The sequence below is a fragment of the Sorex araneus genome, chromosome 2, assembly GCF_027595985.1.
Source record: "Sorex araneus isolate mSorAra2 chromosome 2, mSorAra2.pri, whole genome shotgun sequence".
In the NCBI taxonomy this organism is placed as follows: Eukaryota; Metazoa; Chordata; class Mammalia; order Eulipotyphla; family Soricidae; genus Sorex; species Sorex araneus.
In genome coordinates this window covers 50322881-50344835 of record NC_073303.1, presented here as the reverse complement: position 1 = coordinate 50344835, position 21955 = coordinate 50322881, and the positions used below count along the sequence as shown (strand labels likewise).

Below are 21955 nucleotides of genomic sequence, written 5' to 3'. Positions count from 1 at the left end.
AAAAATAAATAAAAATTTAAAATGCTGAACTCCACATCCTGAGGCCCTTGCAGTGAACTGCCAGCCTGCTTGGCAGAAAATCACTGGGAGGCACCCCCGGAACTCTTGAGTACCACCTGGAACCCCCATCCCTTCCCAAAAGGCAAACATTACCTTGATCGTGCCTTGAGAATTACCGACAGATTCTGGGATCTCAAAAATGGAAAAGTCTGAAATCAGCTTAGCAGACACCAGATCCCGAAGCATGAGACCTGAGGGAAGAGGGCAGTCACCTGAGGATGCTCCCAGTTGTGCACTCTGCCACTCAACTCAGTGCTACCGGCCCCAATGCACACAGTAGTGCTTCCTCAGACGCAGAAAGAGTCTAATACACGCATACACGCATGCAAGCATTCTCTCTCTCTCTCTCTCTCTCTCTCTCTCTCTCTCTCTCTCTCTCTCTCTCTCTCTCTCTCACACACACACACACACACACACACACACACACACACACACACACACACACACACACACGGGCAGTCACAGCACACAAACACACACTGAAAGAGCCCAGCCCTCTCATAGCCGCACCCTAAGGAAATGCCCACACAAACCATCTTCTACTGCCTTCTGGCTACTGGCCCCTCCTGGACTGGGTACAAGGACGATGAGAGGAGGTGCAGGCTGGAAAGGCTTGGCCTGTAGGAGTTGCTGGAGCTGCAGCAATGCCGACAGCCGAGAGATCTCTTCCTCCTCCTCTTCTTCTGCCTGGTTCCCCAGCCTTGCCCTGGGTGGGAGTAGGAGCAGCAGCCCGCTGGCGCCCAGGAGTCCCTTCTGTGTCTCTACTACATCGAGGGCATAGTCGCTAAGGGGTCCATGGGCCACCTGGAGCATCAGAGGAACACAACCAGAGAAACAGGTGGTGAGCAAATGCAGTCAGAAGCTCTCGGACCTCAGGCGGCCCCAATGAGTGAGGATAGCTGCCCATTGGGATTCCAGTCCCATGGAACAAGGTCTGGTCATGTTTCTCTGAGCCCAATAGCTCCCCTGAAATGCAGACCAGCTTGCAATGACAGAAGACAGAGGACAGGCAGCAGCAACCAGGGCTGAAGAAGGCAGTGTGGAACTGGGTTGCGATGGAGAGGTGATGCTCAGGGACACAGCTGTGTGCTGGCAGGAGCCAGGCTACCATGCCCCAAGAGCTCAGACAGAGCACCCAGCTCAGTCAGCCTCAGAGCAGAGGGCAGCAGGTTGTCCAGCCCCTTGCAGTGCCTCAAAGAGAATCCTGGCCTGACTGCACACCAGGCCCCTCACCAAGCCTTAAGGCACCAGATGTTGCCCACCCAAGCAGGAGGCAGAACCACATCGGGGAGAAAGCCAGAGGCTGATGATCAGCTCCCTGTACCCAGCATAAGCACCTCACCACAGGGCAAAGACCTCCAACATAAAGGAGTAAGACCAGAAGCACCTAGGGAAACCCAGAATCACAAAATACAAGAAGATTAATTTGCCAGCACCACATTGTCCCCTGAGCACCACCAAGAGCAATGTCTGAGCACAGAGGCAGGAGCACCCCTGAGCACTGTTGGATGTAGAAAAGGAAGAAAGAAGGGACAACAGAAACATAATCAGAATAAGAAAATAGAAGGCCCTGGGGCTGGAGCAATAGTTTAGCGGGTAGGGCGTTTGCCTTGCACACAACCAACCCAGGTTCGATTCCCAGCATCCCATATGGTCCCCTGAGCACTCAGTAACCCCTGTGCATCGCCAGGTGTGATCCAAAAAGAAAAAAAAAAAAGAAAACAGAAGGCCCAAAAACAGGCAGGGTGGGTAGAGAGCTTGCCTTGCATGCAGCTGACCCAGGTTTAATCACTGGCATTACATATGGTTCTCTGAGCCCAAGTCCACCAGGAATGACCGTCAGGTGTGGAATATAAAAAGAGCAAGGAAATGCTCTGATCCATATGAAATAAAAGTTCAACAGAATGTCAAAAAAAACTCTTAGAACACAATAGAAAAAACAGCCAGAAAACAATAGATGGGCAGAAAATGAGCTCAGAGGACAGGAGAGACCTGAACCTCTCCTGCAGGGGTTCAAGAGAAGACAGGAGAAAGACAGGAAGGGGTCCAAGACAAGCATGTCCCATCATCAGAGCACCATGTGACTTGCAGAACCCCAAACAGAAGAGCAGGTTTACGGAGGCCAGAGGACAACAGAGGAGACCGACCTGCAGAGCCCAGAACTCAGCTAGAGGAAGGAACAGATAGTAGATGTAAGATAACATGGGGTTTGTCCTTTTAGCCTTGCCTCAGGGAACTTAGTTTACCTTAAAGCAATGTCCTTTCTGTATGGACACAGGAGACAGTTAATATTATGCTTTGTAACCTGGGAGCTGACTGACTCCAATATTTACTCCCAGGCATCTGCTTTCTTCACTCAGTTGACCTTAGTTCCTAGCACCCCAAAAGCAGGTTCCGACGAGGGACGGAATGGACCCAGGGCAAGCTGTGAGCTACCCTGGCATCAAAATGGGCCAGGCCAAAGCGCCACAACTATAAGTTGAGAGCATGGTCATAGACAAATGCTGTCATGACTCAAAAGTAACGATGAGACTAGGACCCTGCTGGGGTTAGGAAGACTAACCTGGCCTGAGGACTGTGGTCTGGAATATACAGTGAATGTCCTCAGAAAGAACCAAACTTTAAGTCTGATATGTCTCTTACTGTGCTCATACAGAATGACATTGCTAGAATATGTGAAGTAGATTTACTACAACTAGAGCAATAGCACAGGGGTAGGGCATTTGCCTTTCACACGGCCAACCCATGTTCAATTCCTCCACCCCTCTTGGAGTATCACGCCCACACAGCAGAGCCTGGCAAGCTACCCGTGGTGTATTGGATATGCCAAAAACAGTAAGTTCGCAATGAAAGACGTTACTGGTGCCCACTCGAACAAATCGATGAGCAACGGGATGACAGTGACAGTGATTTAAGTGGATTACTAGGTGAGAAAGGAAGAAAGCAACACACCCTTGTTTGGATCCCACCCTTGAACGGATTTCCTAGTAATCTGGAATAATCTCCTTAGATAAGATTTTGTTAATCTCCTGGAGAAATGGTCTTACCCCTCTTTGTTGATTTGTTAATGTTCAACCCACCTTTGTGTCACCACCCTATGTGATTGCTATATAAACTAAGACTGTAACAGAACCAAGGGAGAAGACACAGAAGAGAGGGAAGACACAGAAGAAGCAGAGAAGACGCAGAAGCAGCAGAAGACACAGAAAGAAGCAGCAGAGAAGACACAGGAGAGAAGACACAGAAGCAAGGAGAAGACACAGAAACAAAGGAGAAGACACAGAAGCAGCAGAAGACACAGAAAGAAGCAGTAGAGAAGACACAGGCGAGAAGACACAGAAGCAAGAAAAGACACAGAAGTGGGAAAGAAGACACAGAAGTAGAGGAAATGACACAGAGGCAAGACAGAAGACACAGGATAAGACACAGAAGCAAGAGGGAAGACACAGAAGCAGCAGAGAAGACAAAGAAGCAAGAGAGAAGACACAGAAGCAGAGACAGAGACAGGTCAAAAGAGACCAGAGGAGAGACTACAGAGACAGAGATAGAGATACAGAGACAGACAGAAGAGAGCACAGTGGCACACACAGAAGCAGAGCACAAAGGAGGAGCCATCCTGATCCTGTCCATACACAGCAGCTTGAGAACACCAAATGCGAGCAGCGAGAAAGAGAATTGCCGCCCCAAGAGCCCACGAACAACACAACACACACATCACCCCCTTCCGCAAGTGCACAAGCATGTTTTAATTTTTATAAGTAGACATGTCGGCAGCATCACAGGATGGTGTCAGTGGAGCTAAACAGGCCAGAAAAATCCCTTCAATGTCCACTTCTCTAAGCAGAGTTACACTATGAAGCAAATGTGAAGGTTTCCAGAGCAGAACCGAGAAAATCTCCTGCAGTTCATAAAAGGGACTAAACCAAGTAAGCCAGGTGCCCGAGGGGAGGTAGCTCATGCTGTCAAGCACACAACCTTGTAAAAGCATGAAACAGCTCTGCTCTCACTACCCGGCAGCACTAGGCACATACCAGCACACGTCAGCCTCAGGGACCTTCCATGCAAGAAGGAACCGCACAGACCGTGGCATTTTATCTTCTTTCCATCTCAGTTTTCTCTCCAGCAAAGGAGGTAGGAGGACACTGGGAGCTGACCCAGGGGACAGTGAGGGCCAGTTTAACTGGTGGCTGCCATGGCCTCACCCTCATCCCAGAGAGAGCAACAGGGAAGAAACCTCCCTCAAGGAGGGAGAGGTGAGCTGCACATCCCTTCCAAGGCCAGGTCCAAACGGATAATGCCATCTCTCTGTGCCAAGAGCTGCTTCAGGAAAAGCCACATGCAGGAACACAAGCGAGCAAACTTGGAGTAGGTCTTCCCTTTGCTGCTTTCGGCAACCCCCCCAAGCCCATTTCCACCTAACCTCTGACAGACAAAAGTGGAGGTGAACCAGGTAATCTGTCTCCCAACTAACCCTGCCCTAATTGGCACCTAGCAAGAACACAGGGCACCATACCGAGAGGTGGCAGTGTGAGCAGGACACAGGGATGCTCTAGGGCTACCAGGGAGCCAGTGCTGCCCTCAACACTTCCCCACAAGCAGGTGTCCATCCCAGAACTGAAGAATGAAGAAGAAGGAGCGAAAGAATCACAGACTAGAAGGCAAAACTGTTCCTTTAGAACTGTAGGAGAAAAGATGCTCCTAACTACACCCGAAAGGCAGGTGTGTAATGGGCTCTAAATCACAACATTTCTTTATGTTCCCTTATTCTGTATGAGCTTATCATTCACTGATTTATCATTATTATTTAATACTGTATGTTTACTCTATCACTCGTTCATTTTTGCATTCCAAGAGATCAAACCCAAGGTCTCAAGGTAAGTGTTCTCCAGGTGAGTTGCACTCCCAAGCTCTGTGTTGCGTACTTTTAAAGCTCTTATATGTGCAATACTTTAAAAAATATATATATATGGGGCATTCCATGCAGTATTCAGGGGGTCTCAAGGCCACTCCCAGTGATACAGAACCAGACAGTGAGGTATTGAGGCCACATCCCAGGGCTCGAACATGAATTCGGGTCTCAGGCTGCAAGGTAAGCACTACACTGGAGCTCTTCCTAGCTTAAGGCATTACTTTATATTCAGGACACAGTGAGTATACAAAATGGAAAATCAAGACATAAAAACATATGGCCAAGCTACAACCTGAAGGACGCAGACAGAAGGGCACTGACGCTCTGTGCAAGCAGTGCTATCATGCTGGAAAGAGAATGAGCAGGGACACAGGCATATAGAGGGAGATGACCACAGACATGTGTGTATGAAGGAAGAATGAGCAGGGACATGTTTGTGTGTAAGAAGAACAAGCAGGAACACACATGTAGCGGGAGAACAAGCAGGGACATGTGTGGGTGGAGGAAGAACAAACAGGGATATGCATGTGTGGAGGGAGAAGGAACAGGGACACTTGTGTGTAAAGGGAGAATGATCACAGATATATGTGTATAGAGGGAGAATGAGCAGGGAAATGTGTGTGTGTGAGTGTGTGTGTGTGTGTGTGTGTGTGTGTGTGTGTGTGAAAGAAGAACAAGCAGGGATACGTGTGTGAGGAGGGAGAATGAGCAGGGACAAGTGTGTGTAGAAGGAGAATGAGCAGAGACACGCGCATGTGTCTGTGTGTGTATGTGTGTAAGGAAAACGAGCAGGGACACACAAATGTAGAGGGAGAACAAGCAGGGACATGTGTGTGTGGAGGGAGAAAGAGCAGGGACAAGTGTGTGTAGAGGGAGAATGACCATGAACTTGTGTGTATGAGGATAAGAGCAGGGACATGTGTGTGTGTGTGTGGAAGAAGAATAAGCAGGGAAATGTATATGTGGAGGAGAACAAGCAGGGACATGTATTTGTGGAGAGAGAATGAGCAGGGACACACACGTGTGTTGGAAGGAGAACAAGCAGGGACAATGCGTGTGTGGAGACTTAAGATCAGTCACATGACCCCACCCAAGGGCACTTTCATGATCAACAGGCTCTGGGGATGAGCAAAAACAAGAAGAGCAGAATGAGCACATCAAGTGACTGCTACTCACCTTTACACAAACACTGACAGAAACCATATGCCCCTCTTTACTGCTGAGAGTGTTAAACAACGTGAGGGTCTGAATACCACCAGTATCGCCGTAAGTGTCGTCCACAAATCCACCATCTCCCATGAACTTGACCTTTAACCAATCTGTTAGAATTCTGGGAAAAGAGAACAGAAAGAATACTGGAAGAAAATTCTGAATTTGAACTATAACTTTCAGGAAAGAAGTTAGAAAAATATTATACAGTCTAGGCCCATAGACACTGAGCCTTACAGGCTAATGAATCTACTGGGGATGGCGGGATGTTGGAACCAAACCTAGTATGCTCAGGGGTCATTATTGGTAGGTCTCAGGGGACTCTCGAACTGGGGTTGGCCACACGTAAAGCAAGAGTCTCAGCCCTATACTGTCTATTCAGCACCATGAAGTGACATAGTAGAACACACTATGATTTTATTTCACTCTTTGGGGGGTTCCAGGGATGGAGCCCAGCCCTCATACCCATAAGGCATATGCTCTGCAAGGAACTCTGCTGGCTGTTTGGTGAAGGGGAAAGCACTTGGGGAATAAGTTCATCCTAAAGCAGAACAAGGGTTTAGAGCGACAGAAGAGGTAGCTAGAGCTTAAGTTTATAGGTTTTAAAACACATTTAAAATCTGTGTTTTAAATTTCTAGCTACAGCTTACGAGTCATACACATTTTAAGACAAATTTCTCATACTTGACATCTTAGAACTTTTCCGTGACATAAAGTTCCTAATGATATTAGCAAATTATTAGAGGTGCCGTTAACTATGAATCTTCATTCATTCCTAAAGCACTGCAACTTATCTCTGTCCTGGCTGTGATGGCCACAAACCGGCAGCCTTGCCTGGTGCCCCAGAAGCGCCAGCACACTCCCTGAAGCTGTGCTACAGGTGCTGTGGCCCTCTCTCACTTGCTCACAAGCGTGGAGGCAGAGACTCACCCTCAGCACAGAAACACCATGGGGCCACGGTGTCACTCATCCCAGCCAAGACTGTCTGCAGTGCGCACTCGGGAGCGAAGCCCTGTATATCGCTGGCTGCCATGTGGTACTTGTGAACCCAGAATTCATTCCCCCTCAGTGTACAGGGGACACTGGGGATTTAAATTTGTGACTGTGTGCTGGAAAGGTGGATTCTCGAATACTGTGCCACCCCTCCAGACACTGCAACTCCTATCTGTGCTCAGCTGCCTCTGAGACAAATGTTTGAGGCGCCTTTCTCTTTCCTTAGCCTGAACATGCTCAACAAGAGCCAGGAGCCAAACAGAGCAACAGAGCACAGGCCGATCTGAGAGAGGAAATAGCTGACACTCCCACTGCTGACGGGTACGGGGAAGGGTTTTCTGATTCTCAGGTGTTAGTTACCAGCAACCTAGCAATCCCACTCCAAGGCCTTTAACCCAGAGAACTGCAGCCACGTACCTATACACTTACACACACTGTTCTAGGCAGCCTGAGAAAAACAGAAAACATCCAAATGTCTACCACTGGACAAGCAGAGAAAGAAAATGTGCTATATTCACACAAGGAGTATTAATAGGTAAGACAAAAAAAAAAAGGCTGTCTTACTGCATTGATCCATGCTATATGAATGAGCCCAGACTGAGCCCAGACAGGGTGGTTGCTAAGGAACAGATGTCAGCACAGAAGACCCCACACACACTCTAGGAGAGACATGCAGAGAGACCAGATACAAACTAGCAGAGGCCCAGGGCTGGGACAGAGACAGGGAGTGCCAATGCAGAGCAAATTAGTGTTTATTTAATTAATTTATTTATTTTTACTTCGAAAAAGCCACCCCTGGCAGTGCTCAGGGCTTACTCCGGGCAGCAAGGCAAGTGCCTCCCCCCCGCCCCCCCCCCCCCCCGCTGTCCCAGTTCTCCAGCCTAGGATTACGTTTTCGGTGAAAGAATGCTCTGGAATTAGACAGTAGTGATGTGCATGCAATTCTGGAACTGAAAATGAAAGTAATTCAGACAAAGCTATTAAATAAGGTGAAGTCTATATCTCAGCAAAACAGTTATTAAATAAGAGAAGCAACATTCTTCAGCTGCTTTAACATGAAGTCAGTGCACACACCAGGAGCTCACACTCAGATGTGATTTAATCAACACAGACTGCAGTGCTGGTGGCAACATGTTAAAACCCTTTCTGGGTCAAGTACATGACTCAGTGACAGTACTGGATTTGCATCTGTGAATCCCTGAAAATGCTTTACTTGTAGGATAACATCCTATCAATTTTTTACATTTCTTTATTCCCTTCTTTTTGGGTCACACCCGGCGATGCTCAGGGCTGACTCCTGGCTCTGCACTCAGGAGTCACTCCTGGCAATGCTCGGGGAACCATATGGGATGCTGGGAATCGAACCTGGGTCAGTCGCGTACAAGGCAAATGCCCTACCTGCTGTGCTATCGCTCCAGCCCCAGTTTTTTACATTTCTTTTTAAAAAACATTTTCCCAAGGAAAAAAGGAGGAACAGAAGAATAGTACAGGGCTTAAGGCACGTGCCTTGCTTGTAGTGGGCTGGATTTGATCCCCACACCATACAGGGTGCCCCAAGCATGAGGAATAATGCCCCACCTCCAGCACAGCCAAGTGTGGAACCCTGACCAGACCCCTCCCAAAAGGAAGCAGAGCAAAGTATAAACTGCCACCTCAGGAGTGGAAAGTCAGTGGACCTAAAGACCACTGACACTCCCTCAGAACCTGTGGCAGTCAGTGGTCCTATGACTGGTCCTCCCTAGGCCTCCGTGACAGTCAGCAGCCCTGTGATCGCTAACCCTCCCTCGGCCCCCACGACAGTCAGTAGCCCTATGACCTCTCCTCCCTTGGCCTCTATGACCGTGGCCCTAATGACCACCAACCATCCCTTGGCTCTGTAACAGTCAGTAGCCGGCTCTATGACCACCAACACTCCCTTGGCCCCCAAGAAGTCAGTGGCCCTGTGACCATTCCTCCCCCAGTTCTGTGACAGTCAGTGGCTCTATGACTACTCCTCCCATGGCACTGTGACAGTTAGCACTTATAGGCTCTGAGACACAACAGTACTAAAGCAATCCACAGTACCCTCTGACCAGGACAGTACACCCCATAGAGCCCAACTGTGCTACCCACTGCAGGGGAGGTATTCCATGATTGCACCCCACGGCAGACTCCCCTTGCGGACCCTCACATGGCTGTTCTGCCCTCCCCCTGGAGCTCCTGACCTGGCAGGACGCCCTGCACACTGCTCTTCTCCGGGCAACATCAGCACCAGCTTCCAAAACACATTCTCCTGCTCCCTGGAGAGGTGCTCAGCCACAAGTGACGGCAGGTCCAGGGGTGCCCAAGCTGCATCACTGCAGGGAACAATTAGCCATGAGCAGAACAGCAAACCTAGGGCATGATGGGGTAGGAAGACATGTGACATGACACACCTCAGCAGCTGCTGGTGGAAGTGCTGGACCTTCATCTGATGGGCCGTCTTGTTTCTGAGCCACCTCAACCTGCAGAGAGAGTGACCAGGCCAGAGAAGACAGTGATGAGGGTGCGGGAGAGAAGACCGCGATGAAGGTGGCAGGGGGAGAGGACAGTAATGATGGTCGGGAAGGGATGACAATGATGAGAGTGAGGGAAAGAAGACAAATATGAGAGTCAGGAAAAGGATAATGATGAGGATGAGGGAGAAAGGACAATGATGAGGGTGGGAAAGAAACAATAGTGATGAAGGTAGGGGAGAGAAGACAGTGCTGACGGTTGTGGGCGAGAGGACAGTGATGACAGTTGTGGGGGAGAGGACAGTGATGAAGGTGGGGAAGAGATAATAGTGATGAGGGTAGGGGAGAGAAGACAGTGATGAGGGGGGGAAAGAGATGATAGTGATGAGCGTGTGGCAGTTTCTAGCACAGTGACTGCTCCTGAGTGTCTCACCAAGTACAGGAACACTTGGGAGACAAGAACAAACAGGGGCATGTCCGTGCTCATGAATTGCAGGCCACTACACAGACAGTAGTGATTCCTTCTAGAGAAATGTCAGCAGGCTGCTCAGAGGAGACAGACACCCTGAGGCCTTGACTCTGGGTGACCGTGAGAAGGGCAGGCAGGTGACCAAGGCACAACCCCTAGTAGGCATCCAGGTCCAACCTGTGCTGGGAGCTGATCATAGGGAAGGGGAAGTTGTTTCTTTGAGGAGGCTGTGGGAGGCGCTCAGCACAGAGGAAAATCACCAAGAGGAACAAAAGAAGAACAGAGATTGGGAGAGTGGGACTCAGGTCAGAGCTGTGCCCAGGAAGCCCAAGTCCCCAAGGCTAGGGCAGAGGTATGAAGGGGTCAGGAGAGTACCTGCCCACTAACAGGAGGATCCCAATCTCGTGACAGGTCCCCAGAGTCTCAGGAAAGCCCGTAACAGCACAAGGAGGACATCACAAGCCCGGGTCTCTCCATCTCACCTCTCACAACCCTCCCTGGCAGCCCCCTCAGCAGCAGCCTGGCTGGCAGAGAGAGCCTGAGTGTGCATAGTGGGATCAGAACTCAGGTGGGAGCTGATCACAGGCTCAGGCACCCAAGGGGCAGAGCCACAGCAGGCATTCACCTCGCAAGTGCTGGGCCCTGGTTCAGCCCCCAGCTCTGCACTAAGTAAAGGAAATAACTGGGGAGAAGACACAGATGTGCTTAGATGGAGCCAGAGGTTGAGCTCCAGCGCCCATTGTTCCAAGCACTGCTGGGGGTGGGCCCCACAAAAACAGCAGCAAAAGCCCCGGGAGAGGGCAGAGGAGTTGCTGACTATCTGTCTACATAGCAGCCAGAAGAGAACAGTAGAAAACAGGTAAGAGACAGCAGGACCAGGGTGAGGGCAGGGAGGCCACAGGTCCTCTGGCCCCACCACCAAAGGTGAACTGACATAGGCAGGACCCAGCGTGTCTCAGAGCAAAAGGCTGGAGAGCCTAAGCAGCGAGAGCCAGATCCAGAGCGGCGGTTCTGCCTTGTGACCCTCCCGCCTTGTGACCCATGGTGCCCTGTGACCCACCCACCAGCTCCCAAACACATATGCACACATGTGTGCAAGCACGGGCTAACCTGGTGCAGGAAATGCCCACTTTTCCTGCGTGGCCCAGGTCCAGCAGGCCCTTGGCCAGGTTCTCTTCAGCAATGGGGCACTCTGCACTGGGCGCCAGTGCCCACAGCCGGCTGTCCACATCGACACAGCAAGGTGCTGCAGGGAAGGCCCGCATCTGGCGCCTCAGTTTCTTTCTGGCTGCCACGGCCTCCCTCCACCTGCAGAATGACATGGTCATGGGGAGTGCACCCAGGTCATGCACACCAGTACTAGGTGCTGGTCCTGAGTTCGGGCCCTTCTCAGCCACATCCCACACTGAAAAGGGGTGAGAAGGGACTCTTAAACCTTCAAGGGGTGAGGAAACAAGGCAAATGAGGAACTGTCACCTCATTTGGCAGCCACCGTGAGCACTGGCAGGGTCTGTACAAGAAGCTCAATGGAGTACCCACAGGCACCGCCAATGACGACATGGGGCTTCCACACTCCACCCACCACCTCCTGTTGCCTGGAGGAAAGGAGACTGGGGCCATGACAGCCACTAGTCAGGCCCCCAAGTGGGTGGCGCAGTGCTCGGGCTGTCGAGGAGTGAAGGATCTACTTGTGGCTGCCACCAAATGTCCTTTTCTACTATGTGACCCAAGGGTGATGGTGCGGTGATGTAGTCTACATTCAATTATGAAGCAGATCACCACTCAGTGGATAGAACCCACACCTCCCCAGGGAAACACCAATGACTGACCAGCATGGCAACGCAGTGGCCCTGTCTAGTCACGTACCTTCTCGTTCCCAAAGAGCTACAGTGTGATGCCTACCCACTGCTTTCCTTTTGTCTACGTGGCTATAATACAGAAGCCCAGATGACCCACTTCACTGGCCCACATACTGCAGCCTGTTCCACTACACTCAGAACTGCTTCCCGTTGAGCTGTCCTCAAGCCACAACCTGTGGGCATGCACAGCTGCTGTCTGGCATGTGGGCACAGTGAGCTGAACACACTAGTTCTTTTTCCTACTCTGACTCTTGGCCCCCATGATTTGCAACCTTTACAAACCTGTTTTGTGTACCTGATCTGTGACCACCTATCCCCAAAAGTGCAAGCTGTAAAAACTCCCCATGCATGAGTGACACAGGATTTACCGCTGGAGGTATCTGCAGAAGCACTGAAGTTCCTGGAGGGTTTCCTTTGCAGTCTGGAAAATCTCCTCCCCAAGAAACAAATCCACAAGGTTGGCACAGACATCTTCACAGCAACGGGCCATGCGGACCTTCTGGTCCACCTCCACAGCACTCCTGAGAAAGAGTTATCAGCACCAGAGCCCACTTACCAGGTTCTCACATGTCACTGGGACCCTACACCCCAGACACGGGGCCACATGTGCACTTGGAGCTACTGAATTTGATATCCCCAGAATATAGCCCACAGATCAGCCAGTATGAAAAGAAAACTGCTATGACAAAATTTTGTCAACAAGAGATCTATAGCAAATACTTTCAGTCAGAAAGTCAATGCAGCTCATAGACATATAACGGTTCCATGAGGAGATAGCTGTGGAGCTGTCCCTGTTCTCCTAACCCCTCCCTGAAACTACGAACGACATCCACCACCATGCACAATCTCTCAGGAAACAGGCTCCAGAGAGCAGAGATGCCATGGCTCACCTTGTCCTGCACAAAGGAACTATACAGCCTGCCCTATAAATGCCATGTCGTTCACAAGAGGACTACATGCCCTCATTACGCCATGTCATTCACATGGGAACTATACAGTGACTACACACCTCCACATCCCATAGACTACATGGTATGGTGTTCTCCAAACATCATGCTGTTCACACAGGGACTGCGCTTCTCTATTTGCTGAGCTGTGCCATGTATGTCAGAGCTGCTGTCACACTCTGGGAAATGCAGGAGACAGTTATCTGCATGCCTGCCTGCCCCTCTACGCCCATTTGCAGCCAATCACTATAGCTCAAGGTGTAAGGGCTCAAGTAGCCATCCTGAGTAGACAGGAAAGGCTGTTCCGAAAAACTGGCCACAGGCCTTTTGACCACACCCAGGGGAGCATGAGCGGTCCGACAATTGCATATGTCAGCACTCACTTACTTCCACTCTTGACAACAGGCTTCCCTCACACATTCCCTCAGCACAAGTTCCATCAGTTCTGCAGCCAAGCCCTGGCTCAGCTGCATCAATGCCAGCTCTCTCTCTTGCTTCATCCTGAAGATAAAATTTAGGAAGAAAAGCAGATGTGGTCATACAGGAGGAATGTGGGCCATGCTACCCCCCCCTCACCGTTCAGCTGGATGTGAGGGGCCAGGGTCAGAGGCCAATGGTGAGGTGAGGAGCAGCAAGAGCACCCAGTGCCAGTCCCCACACTCCCAGCCAACACTGCAGCACAAGTGTGCAGACCTCTCCTCCTCAGCCCGCCGTTTCTCCTCTGCTTTCCTCTCCCTTTCCTTGTTTATTTCTTCAGCGGCGACGTGCCTTAGAATGCCCATGGTGGTAGCTGTCAGCAGCTCTTCCGCGGCAGCACTGGAGACACTGCACAGAGCACAGTGGTCATGTACAAAAGAAATGCACAGAGCCAAGCACAACACAGAGCTCCCAATACTGGCTGAAAGTCTCTGGTTCTTAGAATGAAGAGTTCAGGGGCAAGGCATTCCTTCTGCCAAAGATGTTGGGTTCTGAGGTCATTCATGCAACACGAAACACATAGCTTAGTATGCAGGCCAAGGCCTGGGCACACAGTGCTGGACCATCAGGGCAACACAACCCATAGGCAGTGGTGGAAACCAAGCAGTGCCAGGAACTAATGCTTCCCCTTACAAGACAGAAATAGAAAGCAGCATGAGACCAATCAGACAACTGTAAGCAGAACATTGGGGCAGGACGTGCATACCCCAGAGCTGTGGCTGCAAAGGCTGCCCCTGCGATGCCCACTTCCTCCAAGTCTTCCTGAAGAACTTCCTGGATAAGCTCATCCACCACCAGTGCCAGGTCCTAGGAGAGGCGGGGGTGAGGTAGAAAAAGTGAAACCCTGTGTCTAATCTACCTTTGGTGTCCTGGGAGCAGGTCCCTGGGTGCAGACCCTACCCACCCTCACCTCTACCCCAGAGCCCAGTGACAACCCTGGGGTCCTGTGATACTGCTTCCAGAAAATTCTTCTACGGGCTAAGGACTAGGAGCTTTCTAAGGAGGGGAAGAAAGGCTAAGCCCATAGTTCACTCCTCATGGTGGCTCACAGTCCGATGTCTGTGAGTAACTCCCTCACTGAGGCTTCCCTGCCCTGGTCAGTGTCAGTGTGTCTGTGTCAGAGTGTCTGTCAGTGTGACTCTGTGTCAGTGTATGTCTGTGTCAGTGTGTCTGTCAGTTTGTCTGTGTCAGTGTGTGTCTGTCATTGTGTGTCTTTGTGTGTGTCTCTATCAGTGTGTATCAGTGTGTCTGTGTGTATCTCTGTGTCAGTGTGTATCTGTATCAGTGTGTCTGTCTGTGTATATCTGTGTCAGTGTGTCTGTCAGTGTGTGTCTGTGTCAGTGTGTGTCTGTGTCAGTGTATCTTGTGTCAGTGTGTGTCTGTGTCTGTATGTCTATTTTCAATGTGTATCTGTGTTAGTGTATATCTGTGTCAATGTGTGTCTGTTTTCAGTGTGTCTATGTGTCTATGTTAATGTCAGTATCTGAGTCAGGGTCTGGGAGCATGTGCCCTCCCAAGGCCTCCAAGTGCTGACAGGGAACTAAGTTGCTGCCCCACATCAGTGCTGGGGAAGGTCTCTATATCCTGGGATCCCCATCAGATTTCACCTAGACCACCTGAGTCCTCGTCCTCACTGCTCTGCTCCTGGAATGAGCAGGAGTGGGCCCAGCATGTACTGTGGGAGTGCTCTGGAGAATGACTGGACACAGTAGCCCTCTTTCCAAGCCCACTCAGGCCCTCGACCCCTCAAGTGCTCAGAGACTGAGCATAGAGATAGGGCCCTGCCTGGAATCAAGTTTCCACAGAGGCTTTGGAGACACAGTACTGGGGAGCTGTGTGCTCCCTGCCCTATGCTCCCTATAGGTGGTTTATAAACTCCCTCAGCATGTAGAAAGGTCACAAGCTCGAGCCCTGGCCCAGGTGGCCCCAGGCCCACTTAAGACAAGCAGCAGCAAAAGGTCCGTACCATGTCAGAATACATGGGCTTCGGAGGTTGCAGCTCGGGCTGCATAGCAGGCGGGAACAGACTGGGCACTGGGAGCAGGGACACAGGCACAGAAAGGGGCTGAGGGAGGCCTGCGACTGGAGCCGCGTCTGCCTCTGTATCACACTCTTCTCCTCTCCCTGCACCTGCAAAGAGACAGGTAAACACAGGCACTAAGGCCCCAACCTAGGACCCGCCCCCCCAGCAGGGCACCATGGGGAACTGCTCCTGCGGCTGGCAGGCAGTAGCTATGACATGACTCACCGGCGGGGTCCAAGCTGGGCCTGGACGTGCTCACCAGCAGCTCTGTGGCCAGACTTTCCCCCACATACTTGTTTTGGGAGTTGAAGCTGCACACAGGGATGTGCCGAGGTACGGGGGGCAACGGGCCTCCATTTACAACTTCCCCAACCAACACCGTCAGCTTCCGCGTGATAAACACTGACTTTCTGGCCTTGCAAGGCCCCTCTGGTTCCAGGAATGCAGAGCGGCTCAGCTCGACGAAGCTGCCAGAACAAAGGCAGACACACATCAGTGCTGGAGCATGTGCCACTCAGAGCTCCCATGAATCACACATATAAGGCATGGGCAGCTGAGATGGTACAAGGGACTTGAGGCCGCCTGGCCCAGCATGCTCACAGCCATGCACAGAACTACATACATGCACAGATGCCTGTTGTCTTGCCCAGAGCCATGGTCCCCTCAAATCAAGCCTCGACCTGGCAGACAAGTGGACAGGCGATGAAAAGCAGGGTACTTGAGGTGGTATGGACTAAGACACCTTGCCCTGAGCTTCACCAGGCTTCCATGTACTCTGCCCCAGGAAGCTAGGCCTGACTACAGCATCAGGCTAGTCCTACTCAGGAAAAGCACTGGTTTTCGAATCATGGAGAACTGGGTCCATGACTCAAACACTTTGGAGTTGAGGAAGCTGGGTGCCATGTGCTCAGCTGCACTGAAGACAGGCGCAGCCCATCGCCAAGGGCCCAGGACCCAGACCTGGTACAAGGGGCACCGACCAGACTCAAGCATGGACAGGAGAGGCCCAGCCCACTCTCCACTCACTCTCACCCATCAGACACGCCGAGACCATGGAAGTTGAGGAAGTCAGTGGCCTCTTCACTATCCTGGAAGAGCAGCATGCGTACCACCCCATCCAAGGGGAAGACTGTGGAGCGCTGAGTGCTGACCGTGTAAGCCACATTGAGTGCTCGGAGGGCGTCTTTGCGGATCTGAAAGAAGAAGTGTGTCCTGGCAGTGTTGGGGGACCAAGAGTATGGCATGAAAGCATTTACACTGCATTCAGCCTCCTAAGAGCCACATGGCACTAGGACCCAGGCCAAGTATTCCTGCACACAACAGAAGACGCCCAGGAACGTGTACACAGGCGCATCCATGCTGCCCGGGAGGACAGCAAGCAGCCTATCCCGTGGATCCCACCACTGCCCCAACACACTTAACGACTCGCTGTCTGAGGGTGTCACTGCTCCCAGAGGACTTGGAATCAGCACCTGACACAGGTGCTGCCCTCCAGCTGGCAGAATCTATGGCTGAGGACAAGGGTGCTCTGGCATCATGCCAAGGTGTCCTTATGCAGAGCTGTGCAATTGGTGCAACTGGGGTGGACAGAAGGAACTGCAGGCTATGGCCCAGTGTACCTTGATGGGCACAAACAGCTGCATATTTTGGGGAGGACGGGGGTTGCGGGGGGTTGGGCCATACCCAGCAATGATCAGGATTTACTCCTAGCTCTGCACTCAGGGGACAATATGGGGTGCCAGAAAGGAACCCAAGTCGAACATGTGCAAGACAATTACCTCATCCGCTGTGCTATCTCTCCAGCTCCAAGAGCTGCACTTTTCTACATTTGTGCGACAAGCACAGGATCATTAAACTCATCCGGCAAATGCAGGTCAGAATTCTATGGGTTTCTAAGCCAGGATATTTCTAAGTGTGTGCATTTCTTTACAGGGGTGACCCAGGGGTGCTGTGGTGTGTGCATTTCTTTACAGGGGTGACCCAGGGGTGCTGTGGTGCCCAGGGCCTCTCCCGACAAGGCGCAGCCTGACACATCAAAGATCAATACAGCAAGAGGGACTTAGGGCCTCCAGCGTGGTCGCCACACCTGAGCTGGTCCAGTTCCTGACTTCTGGATTCTCCATCTGCATGGACAATGAAGGGGATGAAGACACATACTACCTGCCCTACCATGTGCCTCCCTGGCACACAGGGGCAGTGACCAGCAGTGTGTGTCCTGGGAAACGGGTCACATCCGAGACCCACTAAAATGGCTGTGACAACCTGGGCCTCACAGGACATGATGTGGGCCAAGTGGATAAGTCTGGCTTGTGCTCTACCTTCTGCAGTGCAGCCCACTCCTCACCTGGCTGAAGTAGCAATGCAGCAGACAAGCGTTGAGGTAGGAAGCCGACTGGACCAGTTTGAAAAACCTCACAAAATTATTACTGTTCAATGCAGCAAAAGCCTGAACTGCAAATTTCACCTCAAAGGAGTTTCTGACTGCAGGATGGAATTGCTGTACTTCTCTGTTAATTGAAAGGGGAAAAAAGAGATTAGAATTTCATTATTGAGGGGCTGGAGTGATAGCACAGCGGGTAGGGCATTTGCCTTGCATGCGGCTGACCCGGGTTCGATGCCCAGCATCCCATATGGTCCCCTGAGCACTGCCAGGGGTAGTTCCTGAGTGCAGAGCCAGGTGTGACCCAAAAAGAAAAAAGGAATTCATTATTGAGATGAAATATCTACAGAAAAATTGGGCTGAAAGTGGCTCTCAGTGGTGCTGAGAAGGATGATGAGTGTTCGCGGGGTCACGAGCTTCATGCTCGGAGCCCCACTCATGGCTAGCTGTGACAGAGGGTTTCTCTAAAGGGCGAACACAGGGGAAGTTGAGGGTTTACTGAGAACTACTTCAATACCCACTGACTGGCACTATGCTCAAAGGCAACATCCAAAGAATCACGTTCCATCATGCTCAACCAGATAAGGTGACTGGCCTGAATGACTCAAACAGGGCCACAGGGTCAGCACAGTCCAACTCCATACCCAGTGCATCTTGCAGCCTCTGAGAAAAACTGAGAGTTTGAGGTTTTCTTGTTTGCGAGGGGGTATGAGTTTTCTCACTCAACAACACAAGAAACAATACATAAGAAGTAGGAACAATGGGCTGTTGTGAAGGCAGGTCCTCGCGCAGGCCGGGCGCAGGCAGGACACGAAGGCAGCGTTCGGTGGACTGGGAGCGACCTCACCACGAGCCAGGATGATGGGCAAAGAATGGGCGATGGGCAGATTCCCTGGCGTCATCCCATCTCTCCCTTTACGGTGCAGTCATAGTCATCATTACAGCTGTAGTCTCAGTCACTGGAGTTCCATCATCCTAGTCTCTCACAGACCTCAAAGTCTCCAAAGTCTCAGTTTTCCACCTCGTCTCATTGTCTTCTCTTCTCTTCATTATTGCGCTCTCTTTCTATCTTCTTCCTTTGTGCTCTGCTTCTATATGTGCCATTGTGCTCTTGTCTATCTGTCTCTCAAGTCTCTACCTGACTCTCATCTCTGTATTTTTTCCTCTGGTCTCTGTTTCCAGTCCCAGGCTCTCCTCTCCAGTCTTGGTAGTCTGTCCTTTTCTAACTTTCATCTTCTACTTCTAAACTTGGCATTGTGCTCTTCTCTTAAACTCTCTGTCTTCTGTCCATGCCGTTGTGCTGTCCACTCTCTGTCTCTTGATCTCTAGTCTGCTGCCGTTGTCTTCTTCTTCAGTCTCTTGGTCTCTTCTTCTTCTGACCTCTTCTAACCCTGTGACCTCTGCCACCCTGTACTCTCCCCAGCCCCTTATAGCATAGTTTATATAGAAATCATGTAGGGTGGGGGCTGGAGTGAGAGCATAGCAGGTAGGGCGTTTGCCTTGCATGCAGCCGACCCAGGTTCGATTCCCAGCATCCCATATGGTCCCCCGAGCACCGCCAGGGGAAATTCCTGAGTGCAGAGCCAGGAATAACCCCTGAGCACCGCCAGGTGTGACCCCCCCCCAAAAGAAAGCAAAAAAAAAAAAAAGAAGAAATCATGTAGGGTGGGGATACAAAGGTGGGGTTGAACATTTACAAATCAACAAAGAAAGGTAAGGCCACTCCTCCAGGTGATTAACTCAAGGACAAAAATCTAAAGAGACTACTCCAGATTACTAGGAGATCTGCTCAAAGGCTGGATTCCATCCAGGGTATGTTGCCTTCTTCTTTCCTCAGCTAGTAATCCACTTGAATAGTTACAGTAAATTTACTTCTTATAATATTTCTAGTAATGTCATTTTATATGAGCACAATAAGAGATACATCAAGCTTAAAGTCTGGTTCTTCCTGAGGACATCTCACTATAAATTCCAGACCACAGTCCTCAGGCCAGGTTAGTCTTCCTAACCCCAGCAGGGTCCTTACTCAGTTACCTCTTTTAGGTCATGACAGAATTTGTCCGTGACCATGCTCTTAACTTATAGTTAAGTATAATGGCGCTTGGCCTGGCCCATTTCGATGCCAGGGTAGCTTACAGCTTGTCCTGGGTCCACCAGTCCTTCGTCGGGATCCTGCTCTTGGAGTGCTAGGAACTAAGGGCAACTGAGGCTTAAGTCAAGTAAATATGGCTGTTCAGGAGTGAATATTATTTTGGAGTCAATTAACTCCCATGTTACACAGCATAGCATCAATTGTCTTCCTGTGTCTATACAAAAAGGATATTGCTAAATAAACCATACAAATGAAAAGCAATAAGGGATTATTAATTGTGCCTCAGTTGCACTGTTTGTGGGAGTGGCTCAATAGATCTTAAGCTCCCTAAGGGAGCACCAAAAAACAAGGGGAGGTGTTTGTTTGGGGGCCACACCCTTTGATGTTCAGGGATAACTCCTGACTCTGCACTCAGAATCACTCCTGGCTGGCAGTGCTCGGGGGATCATATGGGGTACTAGGGATTGAACAGAGGTCAGGCACATGCAAGGCAAGTGCCTTACATGCTATATTATCACCGTTCCAGCCCCACAAACTAAGTGTTTAAACTTATACTAGTCACATATCCAGATTACTTGTGACTGGGCTCCCAGGAGGATAAACTGCTCTAAAAAGCATCTCAGCATACAAAGGGGCAATGGTGCCATCAGCCCAGTGAGTGCCCAGAGAGGCCAGGATGCAGTGCCCTGTATCTGCTCTCTGTGGAGCAGCAAATGAGTAGCTTCTTCACCCCTTCAGGGTTTTGTCCAACCTGTCTCTTGCTCCCCACCATGGGACCTGACAGACCAGGCCTGGTTCTCACCTACTCTCAGTGGGGCTTCCCCCGTTTCCCAGTGACAGGAGGGATAAGGCCTCCCCACCACCACCATCCCCAAAGGTGCAGTGGTGCAGACTCACTCAGACTCTGCCATGGGCCACCCCAGTAGGAATTCTTGCTAGCAGCTGCCCCATCCCCAGCTCTTCCATGCGCTAAGCCTTGCTTTGCTGAGCCCCTCCACCAAGCCAGACTAAGCCTCACCTCAGGATGTCACCCTTGTTGAGGTTGAGGAGCACGTTGTAGCCCTGGAACTCAGCCTCACTAGCACAGAGCACACCCTTGCCCCGTAGGTCCTCATACATCTCCTTCAGGCTCTGGAGACACTTGGTCATGTTCTCATTGTTGATTTTGGCATCAAAGGAGGACATGGGCTCCTCGCACATGAAGTGGGCACAGTGGATGTGGAAACGGGTGCACTTCTCAATCAGGGACACCGTCAGGGGGTCACACAGGTGCTGCTGCGTGATGTCCTGGCCACAGGGAAGGGTGAGTCACCATCACACATATACCACACGTACACACGCAGATGCACAGACGACACACAGATGTTTCAAGTGACACGCACACAGATGCACATGACACATGCACACATGCAGATGTGCACACACGTTGCACAGATGCACACAACGCATGCAGATGCACTTATGACACACACATGAAGATAGGCACACGACACATGCACATATGCAGATGCACACACATGACACATGCACACAGATGAGTTCACGACGCACACACAAATGTGCAGACAACATGCACACAGGTACACACATGCATGCAGATGTACACACAGGCACACACAACATGCACACGACATACATGTGCATGTGCATATGAGCACACATTACATAGGTAGATGGGCACATGACACAGGCATACAACAGATGTGTGCACATGACACATGCAAATGTGTGGACACATGACAGCTCTCACAGATATGCACACAAGACACAGACAAACACACATGACACACATGCACCGATGCACACAGCCACATGCACACAGGCAGATGCAAACACAACACACACAAGTACACACATGTGCCAGAACTGACTTTATACATGCACACACCTGATACCCAGACATGCCTTTCACACACTCTCCTACATTAACAGCCACCACTGAAACATATAAGAGCACCCGATTCCCTTTTGAAACAAAGCCTTCACAGGCACATTCTTACAGCCTGGACAAGAGGGCTGGACAACAGCGAAACCCTGATACAAGCAGATCCCCAATCCCTGTT

At 50.8% G+C, this 21955-nt stretch overlaps 1 protein-coding gene across 1 annotated transcript in view; it reads right to left on the bottom strand.

Moving 5' to 3' along the window:
- The window catches only part of MCM3AP (minichromosome maintenance complex component 3 associated protein), a 47419-nt gene that overhangs the window by 12843 nt on the left and 12621 nt on the right, over positions 1-21955 (bottom strand). The window contains exons 8-22 of the mRNA XM_004602468.2: positions 20911-21179; positions 17765-17927; positions 16453-16613; positions 15646-15887; positions 15364-15527; positions 14104-14204; positions 13614-13745; positions 13308-13421; positions 12342-12494; positions 11225-11422; positions 9586-9654; positions 9376-9507; positions 6146-6299; positions 594-864; positions 154-251 (exon numbers count right to left, since the gene is read on the bottom strand). Coding sequence (XP_004602525.1) covers positions 154-251; positions 594-864; positions 6146-6299; positions 9376-9507; positions 9586-9654; positions 11225-11422; positions 12342-12494; positions 13308-13421; positions 13614-13745; positions 14104-14204; positions 15364-15527; positions 15646-15887; positions 16453-16613; positions 17765-17927; positions 20911-21179 — 2421 coding nt within the window. The remainder of the gene's footprint in view (positions 1-153; positions 252-593; positions 865-6145; positions 6300-9375; positions 9508-9585; positions 9655-11224; positions 11423-12341; positions 12495-13307; positions 13422-13613; positions 13746-14103; positions 14205-15363; positions 15528-15645; positions 15888-16452; positions 16614-17764; positions 17928-20910; positions 21180-21955) is intronic.